The sequence below is a fragment of the Polyodon spathula genome, chromosome 20 (genome assembly GCF_017654505.1).
Source record: "Polyodon spathula isolate WHYD16114869_AA chromosome 20, ASM1765450v1, whole genome shotgun sequence".
NCBI classification, from domain to species: Eukaryota; Metazoa; Chordata; class Actinopteri; order Acipenseriformes; family Polyodontidae; genus Polyodon; species Polyodon spathula.
The window spans coordinates 16,292,639-16,313,864 of NC_054553.1; the positions used below are offsets into that span (position 1 = coordinate 16,292,639).

A 21,226-nucleotide genomic window follows, 5' to 3' on the forward strand; every position below is an offset into this window, starting at 1 on the left:
CTGGGGGTGCGGTTTACATGGATTCCATCATACACGGGGGTTACAGTTTTGTTCAATGGCTTTCAGCACTCCCATAATAAAAATTGTTTCAGTGCCACTGAATACATTTTGTATCATTAACTGGAATGAAACAGTGTGGGCTTGATTCTGATGAAATGAGTGCACTTGCAGACACAGTGGTTAAAGTCAAATGCATCTGCCCTGTACCACGTGGCTTCTCCAAAAGTGCGATTCTGATGAAATTAAAGACTCAGGGCAAGCGCGTTTGGCGCACTGCCAGCGCCCAGCCAATCAATGCTGAGTAGGTTGGGGGATCTACTGTCCAATCGGGGCCAGGCAACAATCCCCTTGAGACAGAGTGCGCTTGCGCCATCACAAGGCTCATTTTTGAATGTAGAAGTGGTGATCATGTTGAGCCGCTGTAGCACAGAGCAAGAACAACCAGCGCAAGTCAGAACAGCTAGTAGGTCACTTGCCGAAAGAATATGTAAACCATGCTTCACAACACAGGAGATTGCTATATTAACAGAAGAGGCAGAGGCACGTAGGGCAATCGTTTATTATTTATAATAATTATACTAGGTACATTATTTCATAGCATTGACATTACTAAATGCAAAATGTAAAATGCTTACTGCCCTCCCTGATCTGTCCACCAGTAGCAGCAGCTGATTAATTTTCTAGCGGGACATGAAGTGCTGCATCACGTTCCCTTTGAGCTTGCAGTGCACTAGAGTTTCAATGTAACCAGGGCTTTAATTGTCATGGAATGTAGTTGATGTAATATTGTGGTTACTGTGTTGCCACTGACCGCAAACACTTCCTCGGTTATTTAATTTTTGTGTCTTTATTTGCTATACTAAATTTAAATAGATAGGACAGCGAGGAAGCAGAATATTTGACAGATAACATTCAGAGGGCATGTGCAGCACTACAAGAACGAAGACTTTCTTTCAACAAGCAGGCAAAAGGTAAAATACACAAATACTATATTTACATATTTTCGGGCAGATTGATTTGGGACAGCAATTAAACATTAAAAGTTTGAAAGATAGCATTTGAGGTCCTTCATCGGGTATTTAAGCCCTTGTATTGAGCAATCAGGTTAAAGGAAATCTCTGATAAATGTTCTAATTCGTTGTAAGGTTCTCATACATTATCAGGCAGAGAAGCCAATGTCTTGTTTCAGGTCTGATGATAGTAGTGACTTATTTTGGTCACGGTGTGCAGACTGTTAAAGAAGAAAACTTTGAGGTTAGTGTTTTGTAACTGAACTATATCCAGTTAAGATTGCTCATGCAACATTTCACAGGCTGCACAAAATGTCAATTTATTAGCCTAGGTGATTATTGGTTGTAGTTGCGTTGAAAATGAATTATGTCCTGTGGTTACTTAGTGAAGCCCGGCAATGCAGCATTTGACAGACTGCACAAAACTTGACAGTAAGCAGGTTTGTGAGGTGATATTAAGAGAGGTAATTTCTCATAGAATGATGGTGTACGGTGAGTGGTTTTTGAAAAATCGTGATAATAAAAGGGGTATGATATTAAATGAGGTGATATAAAACGGGTTAATTTGTGTGTGTATGTATATATATATATATATATATATATATAATATATATATATATATATATATATATATATATATGTATATATATATATATATATATATATATATATATGTGTATATATATAATATATAAAATATATTATTTGTTTGTTGTTTTTTTTAACTTAAGAACCTGACTTGAAAAATAAGGCTGTGTTCACACCAGGTCTGGAGGGTTGGTCCGCACTCGGTACAGTTTGGTACGTTTGGTGTGAAGTGTGAACAACAAAAAGAGGTGGTCTCAATGTGAACAACAGCTGGACTAGGTCCGTTTGCACATTAGAAAATGAACTATACAAGGTAACACCACTCGGAAGTAAATATTTCACACATAATTCATATTCTGAGGAAACTTGAGCAAACAGCCTTTAATTTTTTTGTCCCGGTTGGAAACTGTAAAATTGTTAAATCGTCCCAGTTTTGTGATTTTTGTATCGCTTGTTAAAGTTTTTTTTTTTTTTTTTTTTTTTTTTTTTTTTTAAAAGTACAAAACTGCATTGGTGTCCTCAGCAATGTAATATTTATTATGTTGTGTATTGCCATTTCAAAAATAAAATAAATATATTATCTATTTGTTTAATCATTCTGATTTAGGGCCTATGTCTTTATCACGTTTAAATGGTAATACTAATAGCTGATCTTTCTTTTTTAATCAGGCTTTTTGTATTGTATTTAATGTTTTGAGATGACAATATAAAGAAAATGAGTTGTTCTCATCACTGAATTAAAGTAAATGAAACGTCCCAGTATTTTACTCTGAAAATCTGGTAACCCTAATTACATGGACCAGCATGAAAGAACTAAAGCTCTGATATAAATTTAGTCAGATAATAAAATCCAAGCTGAACTGGACAAAACTCAGAAATAGTAAAATATATTCCGTCCTTTCTCAAATTAATGCCAATAGGAGAACAGTGCAGTGTTATGTAACTGAATGCTGTACTGTTCTCCTGCATGTCATTCAACACACAGATTAATTAAATTAGCTAAGTGCTCCCCATGTTCCCCTGCTTTCTTCCACAGCAATATGCAAGAATCTAAAACATCCTAATAAACTGAAGCAACACTTCACTAGCAGTTATCTTTCAAGATACCTTGCTGGATATTGTAAACATCCAGTTCACAGACCATGTAAATTAATTGAGTGCACTTGCAAACTGCAATGTGAACACAAACAAACTCGGTCCTGAAAAGAAAAAATGGAAAAGGAACAAACAAACGAACAATAACTTTATCTCGCATCCAAACAAACTTGGTCCCTTTGCTCGCAGATAAGTGAACAGCAAGCACATTAATACATTGTTTCAAACAAAACGAACCAGACCGAGTCCCATGTTGGTCATGCTACTGTTAATTCTGTTATCTAGCCAAAGTAAGACTACATCTTATGCTGCTTTTATATTACATTCATGCATCGTTTCCACTGCCTTTTCCCAGGTAGCTAAGCTGGCTGGTCTGGACAAGGTGTAGTTAACGATGGCTGTCTGCATTCCAGTGTATTTGTCAGATGTAGATGACCGAGGATTTTGTCAAAGATGTTTACATTTAACTATGCCTGACAGCTGCTCTGAATGTGTGGTTTTGCACCCATGTGTTTTGCAGAGCTGGAATTTCTTTATCCCATGAAACAACAACTTTGACGGTTCATTTTCCAACACAACCTTCTCTTACAGTCGCCATTATTCAACAGCTTGTCTCTTTAGCGCACTCCTTTTGCTGACGAATTTCTGTACAGCAAGGTTTGGCCCTGTGGCAGATGTAGCGGACAGTGCAGTCAAATCAGGTTATTGCAGAATGTAATATACACTGTTTAAACTTGTTTGAGAAAGTTTCAAGTTAATGCCCCCCCCCCCCCCCCTTGCGGCTCCCATGATCCCTGCTGGACTGACAAAAGCCAGTCCCCTGATCAATCAAGTTGACAAGACAAAGGAAATTCAAGTGAACTGTCAGTCAAGCTGTGAGCAAGGCCAAGGAGTGGCTGTTTCCTGTTTTAGGGTGGCACAACTGACTCTAATTCATGAATTTACCAAATGTCTATTTTAGTACCAATAAGGAGACATGTGGCGTGAGTTATTCAAACTGACCAAATGCAGAATTGGGCAAACTGACTATTTAAGAAGAGCGCATATTTCATATTTTGGCTCTGCACATTAAACTCTAACCAGGAAATGGGACGATTGCAAGGACCACGACAGGAACTGAAGAGAAACCAACAGCCGTTCAGATTCTGAAACCTGCATCCCGTACCGTAATTCTAACCAAGGTTGTTTAAATGAACTTAAATAACTTTTCAAGTGCACTTGTGCTGAGATAATCCAGATGACTTGTAATCTGAAGGGTACGTAATTAAGAGGACTTGTGTTGTTTCAGTGAAATATTCGAAACACCCAGGACCCACGTGTTGGCGGTGGAATAACCAGACATTCTTCAAACCTGCGAGTACGTCTGATCAATGGAACCCATTCCAGTTGGAAACCTTTCGGCAAATCAAAGGTAATGTTGCAGGACTGTTGAAGATCAGGACCTAACTCCCTTTGAAAGAACTATTGTTTATTGCGAGCCGACGCTATAGGATGCATACTTCAAGCAAAGAACCGTCTTCTTTCATTGGAACATCAAACACAGAGATGGGAGAACCTGCAGTGTTCTTCACAAAAGAAGATCGACTTCTTTGAAAAGTATTCAACATATCAAATATTAAACATTTTATGACTCAAAATTAACTGTAGCAAGTGCTGTCAAGTTAGTGCGTAAATTGTTCTAGGAGTAGAATCTAACTTCATTTTTTAGAGCGTGCAACTCAAAGGAGTTGTCTAATAAATGCAGAGAATTCAATCAATACCCAATGTCTGAGTTAATTTGAATGTAGAATCAATTGAGATCGAGAACATATTTAGTTTGGTAGATTGCGTCTAACTAAATTAAAACTATTCTGAATAGGGAAGATGAATTAATTCTCATGCATTTTTATATGAAATATGATCGATTACAATGATAAATGAGTATTGAAAATACTAAAGCAAAGTAGACACTGTGTGAGCAGCCATAATTAACATTAGTATTAGCCAGGTATGCTAATAATGTTGTGGTCGTTGTAACAGTTTGATCATATTAATCAATTAACTCTATGCTGTTTGTGAAGATCTCTGACCAATTGCCTTTCCTTTCTGTAATATTAGATTCGTTGTGCACCCTTTTTATTCTTAAATAAAATCTTATATTTAAATTATCTTTAGATTTCTGACACGTTGTGTGACGGATTGTCAAGGGAATTCTGATTCTACATAATATGGAACTCATAAGGTGTATATATGTAATTCACTACATTTTGGCATTTCTGGGTGGACGACTAGAGATTTATTTTTTATTAAAGTGTATACCTAATTCACTAGACACATGAGATAGGAAACTGTTCTGTCTGAGTTGTAGCTGAGGTATAGCTGAGCATCAGTGGAAACAGCCTCCAGCTACACCTTGCCTAGACCATCCAGCTCAGCTTTACCTGGGGAAAGGCAGTAGTAACACCCTCCAGCTACACCTGGCCCAGATCGGCCAGCTTAGCTATAACTTGGGGTTCTGTATAATGGCCTGGCAATGGAACGTGAAACAAGCAATGTGGTTGGACAGCTGGAACCTTGCTCGACCGTATATTGGATGAATATGGACAATTAGAGCCTTGTCACATATTCGAAATCACTGAGCTGCCTAACAGAATTTAAAGTACCAGTCAGTAGCCATTACTTGTTAATATACAGGTAGACAGTGCTTGTTTACAGTTACAGATGTACAGTAAAGGTATAAAACTGAGCAACCAATTGCCAGTAAAAAAATCCTAAATGTAGTATGTAGACATGCCGATTTTGATGAAGAAAATTAAATGAACTGGAAGATAGCAAAACAGAAAAAACACAAAAAAAAAAAAATCAATCGCTGTCTTTATACACATTCACCCCCAACTTTGACACTTCAAATAATGTATTTTTAGTGGTTTGTAAACGCTACACAAAAACCCAAAGACACTTCTGCACATTATCCACCCCTCTCCGACACTTATTATTGAAATCTGAGATGTCATTGTTTTTATTTATTTTGTACTCCCGTTATGCTGAAGCAGCGTCTTGCAGAAAAAAAAAAATAAAATAATTCTGTGCCGTCTCCGCTCCGCCTCCTGGTGGGTCTTCAATGGCAATGTAAAATTCAACACAAGTAAAATATATGTACTTACTTTTGCATATTTTCATTTAAGTCAATGTACTCAGCTTAACTTTAGTAGTTCAAAGTTATAAATGGGACTTCTTGTGTGGTCCCTTTATTGGAATAAGGATATTTAATAAAAAAATTTTAAATCCACAATTTGACCTGGATTATAAATGCAATGAGGCACTCTACTTCGTCTTGTGCCGCACAATGCTCCGGGCGTCCATATATTTGAACACGGACACCCTATTGGGCCTTATTGCATACATGTATAATAGACTCGTCCAGTTGATATTTCCCATATCACATGGGGAAACGCACACATTAATACAGCGACAGAGTGCTACCCCAGTGCGAGCTGTCAAACAGCAACAATCTTCCCCCCTTCCCTAGTGTGTACTTGATAAAGAAAACCCTCCAGAGCCCTCCACAACAGATACGCACGTTTCCAACATTGAAACTACCTCGACAACAGGCTCATGAGGGAATCGCTGTAAATGCCTATATATCAGGGACCAGAAAAATTTCCCATCCACAGAAAAAAAGATGCTTTGTAGTTGGTGTTCTGTGATACCTTGTTTAGGGAGCCTCGATATGATACCATACACTGTATCATGATGTTTGATGATCTGACTGTGGTGGGACCAGAGTAAGGGCAAATATGTAAAAAGGTGGATAAATTAATCCTGTTTTTTAAATCCTATTATACACAGCTGTAACAATTACTATGTTCACACAATTGTTTTGAGATTGAGCTTTTATTAGGGAGCTCCCCTAATTCCCTTGTTTTGAAAGGTACAAGAATGAAACTGTCCAATCAGAAGCAAGGTTAACACCCTTGACACTTGTCAAACACATGCCTCAAAACAAGTTATGCCTCAAAACAAGTTAATCGTGGATGATGAAAAGTATGAGGTGCAGCAGGATCCATTATTGTATGATTGCAAATTGAACAACTACAAAGACATCCAGAAGAGAGACAATGCCTGGGTGGCTTGTAGGTGGTGCATTGAGCAGCACCGAGACATTTTCTGTCCAATTTATGCAAGTTATATAAAAATAGATGTATTAATAAGAAAAAAATAAACCAGAGCATACATGCAGTCTACATATCCAGCATTTAAATGAAAAATGTGCACTTTTGCTGGCATTTAAAATGACACAAAAAAGGTCTGTCATTCACACAACTGAAGATGTGACCTAATTTTAACCCTTTGCAGTCCATTTATTCAGTGCTTGTCAGGCGCCTCAGGTCCAATTTATTTTACACGCGCTGTTTATTTTACACATGCTGATTAAAATATTTTTTCAGAGTAAAACAGGTTTAAAGGGCATTGAATCGCAAAAGGACACTCCGTTCTGTATCTACAGCCAAACCCTACCCCTTGTTTGCTGTATATTTCACATACCTCCTTATAGATGTGCGTACTGATAAAGCCTCTCTTGATCACTCATGTTATCACTCCTCACTAATGCGATCCAAGTCATTATTTTATTACTATAACATCTCAAAAAGCTCCTTTTTGTCTTTTTGGTCCTTTTTGAGAGTATCACAATGTCTGTGATATTCTCCGAGTGCTGGATGCAGAAGCAGCTACATCCTTTATTATGTCTGTGTTCTCTGTAGTGGATGGGGCTATGAGATACGCCCTTTTCGGTTTCATTCGACTCCTAGTGGTCTCACTTGGCCATTGAAAGGTTTTCTCGACTTTTTCCGGTTAAAAAACATCTAGAGACCTGTGCTTTACGTCTTTTTGACGATATCGTCCTGGAAAGGGAACGTTGTAATGCTGGACCTGGTCCGACGTAGGATCGCAAAGGGTTAAGCTATGGCGCTTTTTTGTTTTGTTTGTTTCTTTTTTTTTTTTTGATAAATAACGTTTTTTTCATTAAAGTTTTGTGTGGCACAAATCTGTGACAAGACTGTCTTCACGTACTCATGAAGTGAAGTCTTTATTGATACATAACTTGTATTCAACTTGTATTGTATAGCTAGCTACTACAACACATATGAAACCTATGCTAGATAGTGGTGATAAACTGTGTAATAAAGAAATGTATAAAGCAGGAGACAGAGCAGATGTATTTATTTTAATATAGGTTTGGCTACTTCTTAGAATCCTGCTGCTGCAGATGCAAGTAATGAAGACGTTGGTAGAAAAGGGAATTTAAGCACTTTTTCTGCAAAATCCAAAACATGTGCTATTTACAAGTATTATACTGATTTTTAGCAGTAAAACAGTGTTTTCAAGCTGACCGGTTTCACAAGTTATCCCTGGTTACACTGCGAGGACTCAATTAATGGAGTACAGTACTGTGCTTTTTCTGTGCAAAGGCATGATAAATGAAACTAAAACATGGTTGTCATTTAGGCAACAAACAAGTCTAGGGGGGTGGTTGTAAGGTGCAATATTACAGGGGTTAACATTAGGTACATTAAGAACATTTCTTATCGCTAGTGTTTCAGTACTCTCCATCTGTATTGATAAGAATTTGTTGTGACGCCACACCTTATTTTCCTAAATTGCTCCACGTTTCGTCCCCCCACCTTACAGTAGAGATCGGCGTCCATGACAACAAAGCGATTTATACATAGGGGCCATTGAATCAACACACTGAATTATTTAGCTAAAGTTTTGCAACATCAATGGTTCATTCAAAATATGCACGCTCTGTCTGTCACCCTCAGTGAACACGATGACTTCCTCGCTAAATCTTTATTCAAGCCTGCTTGCCTCCTATAGATCTTTTGGCTTGCAATTGGGTGTAATCTGATGTTGCTTTAACGACAACGTTATTGGGAGCCTCTGTATGTGCGCAGTTGCATCATGTGTAAAGTACAGTAGTACCATGTAGAACACTGCCACAGATTGCTGGAGTGAAACACCTCCACACCCACATGATTTCCATTACATGAGAGTAGATGTTAAAAACTTCATGCTGATTTGAACTCTGCTTTCGTCAAGGTAAGCAGCATCCAAGACGTAGCTTTACAGTAAACTAATGTGATCCATCTGCATCTCCATCCATTTGCGTTTCTTTCCATCTGTTGATGTAGATATCCTTCTGCCTGGTGTTGATGGTTGAAGTGTAATGCTGGCTACAGGGATCAACTTGTTTTGCCTCCCCAGCGCATCAGCACACACAGTGGCTGCAATGCTGGCTCCGGGGATCAACCACAGTGCGGTCTCCCCAGCGCATCAGCATGACAACCATCTGGATTGAGCTAAGTAGGGTACATCTCTGGGGTCTTCAAGTGGGCACCTTCTATCCTCAGGGTTTCGTCGACTAGCACACGACACCTCAAGAGGGCTCAACAGTGATTCTGGCGTCCCAGAATCACCTCCCTCCGTCCCCCACTCAGCTCAGCCCAGCTTGCTTACCTGTACATCAGCGTTGCTTTCTTTCTATTGTGCTTGAGATCCCCATCCAGAATCTTTCCTTCTCAACCACAGCCAGTTGCTGCTCCTTTCTTCTGCTTCACATAAGTTCTTCCCTGTGCGGTGCAACTCTTGGTCACTGAATCGGACATCTCTGAGGAACAGGGTTGTAGATTGTGCCACAAATCCTTGACAACCCACCTCACTGGGTAAACCCGGACTGTCCATCCATCTGTTCCGCTTCAGCAGTTAGTTGAGCATACCGAAGTTTCGTCCTCTTGAACGCCTCATCCCATGGCACTGTTAACTCTACCAGATGAACAAGGCGTGTTGATCCAGACCACAAGACAATGTCTGGTCGAAGGTTAGTGGTGGCAATCACAGATGAGTGCTGGAGTGCAGATATCTCCTGTAGATTCTGGAGGGGGATTTTTGTCTGTTTGGCTGTGAGCACATCTGCCATGTTTTAAACGGTGTTGATTCATTCATTTTGAGTACACACTGAACAAGTGCAGTTAATTCAGAAGAAATACAAATAATGGCATGTGCTTTTTATATGGTGGTTACTTCATCCCACAGGGGTGAACTTGGTGATTAGAAAGGAAAGGACTAAAAATCAAGTTTTTTCCAGCTACTGTAAAAGCTGTTACAAAGCCAAAGAAATGGGTAGCAATGCACTTACTCCCAAGAAAGAAGTCGAGCTGGAGACAGCTACTGTCCCTTTGATCCTGTCAGGCTTAAAAACAACGTGTAATGCAACTATACAACAGATGAAGAGAATGCAAAACAGATCAGTATTTTTAACTGTTGATGTATTGCTTTCCTGAAAAAGGTCAACAAAACTAACTGCAGTATTGCATTATAGCAAGAGCTAGTTGATGATTAAATTGGGAGTCAAACCTCTGGGGGCAGGGCTGTCTGCTCACATTTCACTAAATTAATATAAATTAAAGTCTGTGCAGGCTGCAGTTTTGATAGGCGCAGTGACCTGATGCACTGCCCCAGCCATTGAGGATAAGGTGTGCCGGTGCAGCTGTGTCCTGATCATTTTGTTCACTTTTGCTGCATGCCATGGCCTGGATGTGGAGGAACAGCGTTCACCAGCATCTGTCCAGCAGTGCGCCGATTACACAGTTCAATTCTGCAGTGACATTCTGCACTGCATTTAACCATATGCTAGGAGCCACAAAGACGTTTCTTTTTCTTGCAGTGGTTGGGTACGGAAGCCTTGCATGACGTTGACTGCCACAAACAATGCTGTCCTTAAAATGCCGCTGCTGGTGGGAATACTGCATGATGCAACCTGTTAAGATAGTGTAAAGCAATAATTGTGGATTTGCAGAATGCCAGAGGAATCTTTTGTAGCTCAATCAATTTGTGGAGTGGAAACCAGCATGTTATTGACTGAATCATTTAGTTCTTTATTAAAAAATGCCGTATGCTAAAAAAATAAACCCTGGGTGTGGCCTGCAGTCTAGGTTACATTGTTGTGCTGCCTGTTTTGAGCCAAAATGTTTCTCAAGGTCTCCTCCCTCAGTCACTGGGCTTGCTCCCTTGGGAGGGGCGGTGTTTCTCAAGGTCTCCTCCTTTCTGTTGCTGGGCTTGCTCCCCCCAGGCGGAGCGGTGTTTCTCAAGGTCTCCTCCTCTGTCGCTGGGCTTGCTCCCTCAGGAGGAGTGGTGTTTTCTTTTGTCAGTAAGCATAAGCATGTAGTTAGGAGAAAGTCAGTACCTTATTTATAGCCTGTATATTGGGCACCAAGGTTATCAGTAACCTTTTTAAGTTTCTGTTTTCTTATGCTAAAATGCATTGCAAAAACCATTGCCTGTGATGCCTGGAAGTCAGGCGTCACAGGCAATGTCGCGTAATCTGTCAATGAGGGTGTTCTCTATTAAGTTGGGCAGCCACACCTCAAAATGCTCAGTTTACTTTAAATAAACTGACATGCACTGCATTTAACAGAGCAGGTTCTGCAATGCCCTACTTGTATTGGGGAGCCATGATTATGTCTCCCGTTTTATCCATATTCTTACAGCTCATGAGCTGTGTTTATGGAAATGCATACAAACTTTGTCAGATGTTTATTTGGTGTTTTATTTTTTTAACTTTTTATTGGTTTTAACAAAAAAATAAATAAATGAAATCGGTGGATAGCCAATAATCATTGGAAAACACAGGAAAAACTGTGGGAATGGTTACTCAACTGAGTGACAGCACATTCCTACATTCCTATTGGAGACTCCACTTGCGAGATTTAAAACGAGATTACAATCCCAGAACGATGACTTGTTAGCGGGATTTAAAGCTGTATTACAGTTAAGATACGGAGGATTTAAAACAGAATTGTGGCGAAATGTACAAAAATGCTTACACAAAAACCCCAGAAGAATGTGCGCATGACCATAGATTTAGTTGTGGATAACAGCAAAGGAAAAAAGGTACAACATAAGTGTGCCAGTACTGTGTCAAAACACTAATTTCATACAGTATCTCAGACGAAACCCCCGAAAAAAAAAAAACGATTTACATAAAACTAAAAAATAGCTAGCGCATAAAGCACCAGAAAATACAATTAATAAAAACCTAAAAACAAAAGCCCTAAATATATTCTGGTTTCCTGTAATCTGCAGCAGTGTAAAAATCGCTGTCCCATACACCGGTTTCACAATCCAATTCCAGTGTAAAAGAAGTGCCAAGAAAAGAAACACAAGATTATTTAAGCCATTCCAGGAGAATGTCTTCATGCTACAGTTTATATCTGTTGGTAATGATTCTGACTATAATGGAGTGGGCCAAGTAACTAATCTCCCATCATTTAAATAAATCAAAATACAGTTTAAATGACAACACATACTGTATATTAGCAATAAACCCACATCCCATAGTTGTGGTTTGTTCTGCTTACTGTAGGTAATCGGTCCTTAAACTGTACTTCCATATTCTTCCTGATTTAACCAGACTGAAATTGAAGTAACATCATGCCTTTTTAGCTGCACCTGTGTTTCTTTGCCCTTGTTGAAACAGGTTTAAACAAGGAGCAGTGTTAGAAGCACAGTGTAATGTGATATTTACTGGGCTTCACAGTATGACTCTACAAACCGGAAGTGAAATACAAACCCCAGAGGTATGTCCATGCTCCAGACAGTAAGTACAGTAGTGTGGGAGGCCTTAGAATGACACAAGGAGAGTCAGGTTTCAAAGAAAAGGTGCCACCACATTTATCACTTTAACCCTTTGCAGTCCATTTATTTAGCGTCGGGTCCATTTTATTTTCACACGCGCTGTTTCAAATCCCCCCCCCCCCCCCCCCCCCCCCCCCAGATCAAATCCGGTTTAAAATGCTTTGCAAGGCAAAAGGACATCATACTTAATCTCCAGCCAAGTCCTACCCTTTGTTCGCTGTATTTTTCACATACCTCTTTATAGACATGTGCATACTGATAAATCCTCTCCTGATCACTCGTATCGCCAAACTCCTCAGTAATGCAATCCAAGTCATTATTTTATTATTGTAACATCTCAAAAAGCTCTGCAAATGTCTGTGATATTCTTTGAGTGCTGAATGTGGAAGCAGCTATCTCCTTTGTTTGTGTCCATCTTATCTCTGGTGCAGCTACTAGCGCTATTGCTCACACGTCCCTTTTTTTCGGCTTCATTTGGCTCCTATCGGTCTCACTCAGCCATTGAATGGTTTTTCTCAGCTTTTTCCAGAGAAAAAACAACTAGAGACCTGTGCTTTGTCTTTTTGATGTTGGACTGGAAAGGGAAAATCGTAATGTCGGACCTGGTTAAAACAACACTATTTATAATTGACAGGTCCTGAGAGGAGCGTATGTTAAGTAAGTCATGGTTCTTTTAGTACCACAGTCCTGTGCTTGACCAGTCGTTGCCAGCCCTAAGGCAGGAAACAATTCTGCTTAGTCTGACAACAAAAAAAAGCACACCGAAAAGTTAAGGCTTTTATCCATCCGACACTCTGCTCTGTCGCAGGAACACTATCCTGACCGGTGGAGAGGCTGCCCCTGTTGTACATCTTTGCTTTGCCCCGATTACCTGGGCTTGGAATCAGGTGTACCTCGCTCCCCTCCACCAGCCTCCTAGCAGGCTGATTCTTAATGTTAACCCTGTGGTTGCCTAAGCCTGCTGATTGGACATGTCCCCCTTGCTCCCCCTGCTGGTGTGAGGTGACCTCTTCACTGCAGGGACTCTACCCTGTCACAAGTAGATATTTCCAAACATGCCTACTGTTTGGTTGTGCAAATTTTAATGTTGTAAAACCTCAAAAATATAGAGCCTGGACCTCAGTGCAAGATCACTTCTACTTATTGGGTGCACACCTTTGAATTAGAATGCTGTGAACCAATATTTCTAATGAAATGCCTTCAAGGAGTGAGTACTACATTTTCTTAATCGCTTGTAACACATACTACATTATTATAAAATCCCATTCACTTGAATGTTTTTGTGTTTCTCACAGTACAGTGGGTCCTATGCAACAATGGTAATACATGTTTTTTGTAAGGTAGTAAGGGACATTGAGAGGAAGGGCTGCAGTGGCTGTGAAGGATTTTAGTCCAGTTCTCTTATCACTTTGCAGAGGAAGCTGATGGCGTGTTTGTGGTTCCTTTATTGTGGTGGCTGGTGAGCCTTCAGTTCTACTTCCTGGGCAAGAGTAGAGTGATGTAATAATCACAGCAGAGCAGTTTTACTGATGGAGGAAGGCATGAGTTCATTCTTTAAGAATAACTGGGGCTGGTATTGTGCAGAGTTATTTTTAGCAATTGCTTTGTTTACAATGGTAAGAAATGAGCGCATTTCTGAAAACACTTGTTTAATGCATGATAACTCCAGACTGTTCCAGTCCACCTCATGGGTTCATACTTGGACACCAGTTTGGGTGCAGTAGTTATAAAGGGTGCTGTGTTTATTGGAAGCATAATTTAAAGTAGACATTAACTGAAGCTGGGTGATGTAGTCCTGCTCTCTGTCTACCCCAAATTGCACCCATTAAACCAACCCTTAAGTACTGAAGTTCATTATGACATTTTCCCTTCTAAACCTGGAGTGGAATGGCCCTCCAGGACTATGATTAGACACCCCTACACCCCTTGGCTTGTTGCATAGTGTAGGCAGAGTGAGGTTCAGAGTAAATACCTGCTATAGATCAAAGTGCTTTGCAATACAGTACAGTGCAGTAAAAGGCTGCACCATTTTTACATTTCATGTCTTAGTAGTTTAATGTCCAGTCGTGTGTCTGTGTGTATGTGTGTATGTGTTCTCAATCAGTGTCTGTTTTTTGCAGTGCTAACTACAGTGACTATGAAGAAATGTGTGCAGTTTTTTCAATTCTGTTCATTGGAATTGCTGGTCCAGGCTAAGCATTTTTAAACATAAAAATGAATACCTAGTACAGAGTATACACGGACAGCTGGTCAGTGGTCAATCGGAAGTGTTTTTGCTAAGCAATCGGCATCTTCAGGGGATTCTCATGAAGATGTTCATCTGCATCTCAGCCATCCTATTCGCTCATATAACTGAAATGAAATATCCGTGGCTTATCAAGGCCGCAAGATGTACTGTATCTGAAAGAGCTGCTGGGGGAAACAAAAAATACATACGCATGGATGCACCATCCGGGTCAGTGAGCTTGGGTGCTGTAGCTCCGCCCCCTTCCTAAATGGCCAACTTCCACCTACCCTACGGAATAAACTGTCTTGCCATTTGCTTAAAGTTACTCTCTTCCTTCTTTCTAGTGCCCTCACAGTCGGGAAGGAGGTCTAACACCAAGCATCATTCGATCTCTGTCACAGGCGTTTACAGAAAAAGGTTCAAATGTTTAGTCAATGAAATGCAAGTTTACAGCGCTGGTTTGAATACCTCTTTATACAGTGCAATGGGAACAGCAAGTAAGGAAGGGTCTGTGCTCCAGCTGTCCAGGGCTCCTGTTTCTTCTCATGCTATCTGCCCTGTAATAAGTATTGCTCCACCCATTTGCAATGTGGTATGTGCGAAAATCTGATCTATTGCAACCTAAAATAAGCAGCAGAAAGTTTCATCCAAATGTTACTTAAAACCTAGAGGAGTAAGATACAATAAAATAATTTGTTTGCGTTCATTAAGTGTTGTTGGATTTCATGTCCATGTATGAAATGGCACGGCATTATATACTCAAAATATGTGGATTGTGTGTCTGTCATGATGATTCTTTTTTGCACTGCAGTAATACCACATCCCCAGTCATCTCAAACAAAAACCACAGCAATCTGCAGAGAGGGGAGTTACTGTGACACCACACTTCCACTAAGCTCAGCCCTGGACTTAGAGAAGGGAGTTCCACTTGTGGTGACTGCTGCATAAAGAACAGTAAATGTTTCTATATGGTGCAAGAATCACACCATGTGTTGGACTTAATTGCACAACACTTAAACCTGGCCAGGTATCTTGTTTATGTTTTGTTTTTCTTATGTAATAAATTCTCCTAATAATGGTTATTGTTGTTAGAACTAGCCCATTTTAAATCAACTTTTTGTTTGTTCTGTAAATGCTGCAGTTCTATATCTGTATGGGAGGGGGTGGTGGTAGGTTTTTTTTCTCAGTGGGAGTTATGTATGCTCAAGCTGTGTGTCCACACATTTTGGCAATCAGGGTTTCTTTGAGCAATTGTTGTGCTGGGGAGTTTAGCAATGAAGGAAACTGTTAAAAAGAAGTGAATCTGTTTGTTTCACTAGTCAGAAGTTCATCACCATGTCAGTCTCCGGTTAGCTCTGTAATTTATAAATATTTTGATCGATATTATTTGAAGGCTAAGCATTGATGGAATGCGGCTAAGTTTTAAACTGATGAATATTTACATCACTTGGACTGGAGTCCCCAAATTCCTCTTTAATCTCGATTATGATCAATGATCTGCAAAAGAGGTTATCGGGGGAGTGGTGATCAAAGCTGTTCCTTTTTTTTTATTATGTTTTTATTTATTTGATACTTCTTTTTTTTTATTGAAGTGGAGGTTCTTTTTTTCTCTCTACTCTGGATCTACTGTCCTTAGTAGGTTTGGAGGCCTATTGAATAAACCCAAAGTACTAAAACATTAATAGTTCGAGACAGTACTTTGTTTACCATGCAATTACGGGCAGACTGGGTTTAATAACAATAAAACTAACTTTGACTAACATGCTAACACTTTGTTGTCTGCGTTTGCTGTTTAAACATGTTAACAGTGTATATTGGTTTGTTTGAAAATAGAAATGCAATGCTAACTTTGGCTTTGAACTTAGAGTGATTAACAGAGTGCGGATTGAGTGTAAGGTCTTGTTATGTAATGTTACTGATTAGAACTTTTTGAATGGTACTTTGTTGCAGGCTCGTTTTTATTTTATTTCATTTCATTTTTTTCTTTTTCATCCCAAGCTCAGTTAAATCTAGATGGAGAAATAAAAAAAGCAGAATGAAATAACCGTAAATTTGGTCTGGTTTTAAATGATTGTTTTTTTCCTTTTTCTTTGGGAAGTAGAATACAAAGAATTTTGCATCCTTTTCGCTGTACTTCACCTTTCCCTCTTTATTAGTATTTATAAATTAGTTAATTCGGGGAGGTAACTTGTTTTCTTTTTGTTGGCTTTTGTTAAAGGTGAGTTTGTTACACACTGCCCTGGTCTTAGACAGGAGTTCCACTGCTGCCACAGGGACTGCACAGGATAGGATCTCCTGGAATTATTACAAATTATTAATATTTCTCTGTGGCAAAGTGGTTGTACTGTGCAGGTGTAGATGTGATGCGGTGCACAATAATGACCAACAATGTTTTATTTGGGGAGGGTTTGTAAACCTGGTCGTTTGACTGTAAACAATAATCCCAGGCAATACACAGCAATATGTATTGCACTGTTTAAACAACGGGTTATGGTCCCGAAAGAATAGATACAGAATTAAACACACACACGAATACAAATCCCCACTGAGTGCTAACATGCAACTGGTGTAATTACAATCTATCTGTGAACAATGGTGAAGTGTTGTCCGGGTTTGTGCTGGCCGTAAGCGACAGCTATGGATCGTGTTAGCTGTCTAATAATAACAAACAATACAATTAGACTGGACAAAACAGTTTTTCATAATTTTACATTTTAGTATTTTACTGTTGAAATCTCATTACTGTAAAAAAACATTTTTTTAGTTCTTAGGCAATTCTTAATGAATTAGTCCATGCATTTCACTGATAAACTATGCATCTTGTTCAACATTTTTCACAATTTACATAAATCTGTGGTTTGTAAAAGTGCAGTTTAAAATGACAGTGGTTTTTTAGAAAAACATGGTGTCCAAAAAGAATTCTCATTACCGTAACAGAAGTTCATGTTCCCCCTGAGATTCCATGAAGCATGTGAATAAAGATTTTTTACCCATGATGCATCAACAGGAAAAATGTTTCAATATGGACACAAGTTGAGCACATGTCCTCTATCTCTTTCTTTTAAATTAATAGTTTACTTTGGTATCTCCTATGTGTTACAGTTGTTAATCTCATTACTGTAATGTGTAAAATATAAGAAATTAATTAGTTTTCAGAAAAAAATGTTGGGATATAGAAAGACATAAAAGTTCCTAAGGTCTCAAGGCCATAGTTTCTCAAAATGCCTATGGCTGCTAAATTTAATTTACAGAATTCATGTAGGCTTCTCATTAACGTTACTCGACTTCTCATTACCATGGAATTTAGTAATGTATTACGGTGATGTGATAACTATAATTTTACATTTTATTTGTATCATCTTATATAAAATGATTACATATATGGTTATAATATGGTGTCCACCACCGCGTGACCCGGTACAGCGCGACCCCCGCCACCGCGTGACCCGGTACAGCGCGACCCCCGCCACCGCGTGACCCGGTACAGCGCGACCCCGCCACCGCGTGACCCGGTACAGCGCGACCCCCGCCACCGCGTGACCCGGTACAGCGCGACCCCCGCCACCGCGTGACCCGGTACAGCACAGCGCGACCCCCGCCACCGCGTGACCCGGTACAGCGCGACCCCCGCCACCGCGTGACCCGGTACAGCGCGACCCCCGCCACCGCGTGACCCGGGACAGCGCGACCCCCGCCACCGCGTGACCCGGTACAGCGCGACCCCCGCCACCGCGTGACCCGGTACAGCGCGACCCCCGCCACCGCGTGACCCGGTACAGCGCGACCCCCGCCACCGCGTGACCCGGTACAGCGCGACCCCCGCCACCGCGTGACCCGCCACCGCGTGACCCGGTACAGCGCGACCCCCGCCACCGCGTGACCCGGTACAGCGTGACCCCCGCCACCACGTAATCCGGTACAGCGAGTACAAGAGCATCACCGCGCACAACTTTGTAGCTGTACTTGCTGCCTGACCGAGATGCATTCAGGGTCTTAAATTATTGTGAGATGGCTGCATGGTTTGTTTCAAGTTATTGTTATTATTTATTTATTTTTTTGCACATTACCTTACATTGCTCTTCTTCAGTAAAGTTTCGATAAAGGACACAATAACTTAAGACCCTGAATGTATCTCGGTCAGTCAGCAAGTACAGCTACAAAGTTGTGCGCGGTGATGCTCTGTAATGGGGCTCACGGTGATGGGGTCATGCTGTACTGGGTCACGCGGTGATGGGGTTGCAGCAAGAGCAAGGGTACAGAAGCACAGGGAAAAGATCTACAGCAGTGATGAACTTTTAAAGGAATACAGATGAAAGGTAGTTGGAGAGAGGGAGATATTTGCATTAAAATGTAAACTTTTTATTCCTTTAATATCAAGTATATTATTATATACAGCTGTCATCAAATGTTTTACATACACTAGTGCATGGACATTTTCACACATTAGGGCATGTAAACTTTTGCTGACAACTGTATATAATAAACAGTAAGGGTCACAGTTTATTTTAACAGGCACCTATTAAGTGTTAACAGTATTAAATAGTAAACACATTAACGTTAGTCTATTAACACATAGTAGACTGTTAAAGAAAAAATAATGTAGTTCATACAATTATTTATTTTACTATCATTGAGTACCAATTGAAAAAAATGTTTTCAATCCCATTTGAGTTTTCTTAGACAAAATATGGTACTACAGACAGGATAAGGGATATAATTACTGAACCTTTACCCGCTACATCTTCAGCCAAGCACTTCTGTGTTGTACCTGAAATTTGGGTTAAACATACAAAAAAGGCACCATGATGTAGAAGTAACATTTACAATTAAATGTTTGTTCCTTGAGAAATTAGTCTGTGATAACTTTAGCAAAGTTGCTATATTATTTTGATACAGGTTACAGTGAAATGAATTACATTTTATGGGTTTATAAAATTCTCTATTTTCTAGTTTTCTTTTTTCTCTCGAATTAAGAGTTCGTGATTTATTGAGGTTTACTGAATGAGTCAAGAGTATACTGTAAAACAAGAAATGTGTTCACTTTTATTTTGTGGATGCCCCACTATAGACATATTTAAGACAAGAAATGTTTGCGCTTTTTTTTTTTGCCAAATTGATTAACAGTAAAAATGATGCTCATTTTATGGCAATAATATTTTTGCTGTAATTTTAGATAAAATTGCATAACAAGTTTTTAAAAAAATATTAAATACATGACTAATTGTTATGTTTTAAAAATAACTTGTTATAGTTGAAATCCTAAAATTGGCATACATTTATTAATTTCTATGCTTTTTTTTTTTTATTTAAAAATGAATGTGTTTCAGTAATGAGATTTTTGTATTGGTCAGTCACAAAAATTGAAAAAAAAGAAAATGAGTGATTGCAAACTTCAGCATCTGTTCTTAGCATTTATCATAAATTTGTGGTGGAAATTTTATTTTAAATTTTTGCACACAAGAACCACTAACAACTAAGATTTGGTGAGAATAACCCGGGCATGTTTAATGCAAGGAGCAGAATACACAGGCTATAAACTACAATGGGGGAAACAATATAAGTTACTGCTGTGATTGTATTATAAAGTAGACCTGTATTAAAAATCGCTATGTAAAAAAAAAAAAAAAATAGCCAGCTGTTTAAAAACAGCACATGGTTATTTGCTTTAAATGAAAGTACTCAAAACAAACAGCACTATGTAAATATCACTCTAAATAGACACTCAACTAGTACACTTGCTGATTATCCAAACAAGCTGCAAAAAAGGGAATTCTGTGAAATTGGAACACAGTAGAGACTCCAGTTAGCCTCTTATCCAGCCCTGGGTTCCAGCCTGCTTTGAGCTGGTCACAATGATAGCCACAGCACACTACCTGAACAATGCTTGTTCTGGAAATGGGATTGGACTGGGGGGGCTGAAATAATCAAGTCATTGATCAATTAAGTATGTATTATGAGGCTAGTTTTAAAATTCACAACTGGCAAATGTTTCTAACCCTGAATGAGTGCCTACTGTTGTGTATGCATGTAGATTGGTATTGTTTGACAGTACAGTAACAAGTACAGTATGATCATGACCTGGTGCCAGTCCAGAGATCATTCCCTCAAGCTGCAGGGTGTTTCTCTCCTCTCTCTCTCTCTCTCTCTGATGCACGTATTGAGTAATGTCTCAGTCACTGAAGATCTCTCTTTTATGATTTGTTTGCCTTGTTATGCTGCTGGCCAGTGCCCTCTTTTATTAGCAGCTTGGTTGGTTTTCATTCAGCTGTTTTTACCACACATTTAACCGTATATTTCAGCTTATTTTAAGATCCCACAGGGCTGGTTTCACATACCCGGATTATTCTTCGATTACCTTATCTACAGTATGGTAGCACACCAAGATAGGTGCTAATCAGCATCTGTGAAACTGTACAACAATGGGGTGCAGAATGAGTTTTTCCCCTCTAACTCCTAGTTTCTACTTGTCTGGATTTTGTTTTGTTTGTAGTTTTCAGGTATTTCAACTTGCTTCATCAGGCTTAATTACATTTTATTTGGTCCAACAAAAATGTATTGGTAATTGTAGTATACACTGTTTGTGGGGTTAGGAATGCTACTGTAGCTAGTTTTAGACCAGTACAGACATGGA

General features: G+C 39.5%; 1 protein-coding gene across 4 annotated transcripts in view; it reads left to right on the forward strand.

Annotated features, from left to right (window-relative positions):
* LOC121295490 (plastin-3) overlaps window positions 1-21,226 on the forward strand; it is a 513,951-nt gene that overhangs the window by 435,579 nt on the left and 57,146 nt on the right. The window contains exon 2 of one of the 4 annotated variants that reach the window (XM_041220154.1): window positions 3,982-4,104. The exons of the other annotated variants lie outside the window; for them this stretch is intronic. Within the exon in view, the coding sequence (XP_041076088.1) occupies window positions 3,982-4,104 (123 nt within the window). The remainder of the gene's footprint in view (window positions 1-3,981; window positions 4,105-21,226) is intronic. 4 annotated transcript variants of the gene reach the window in all.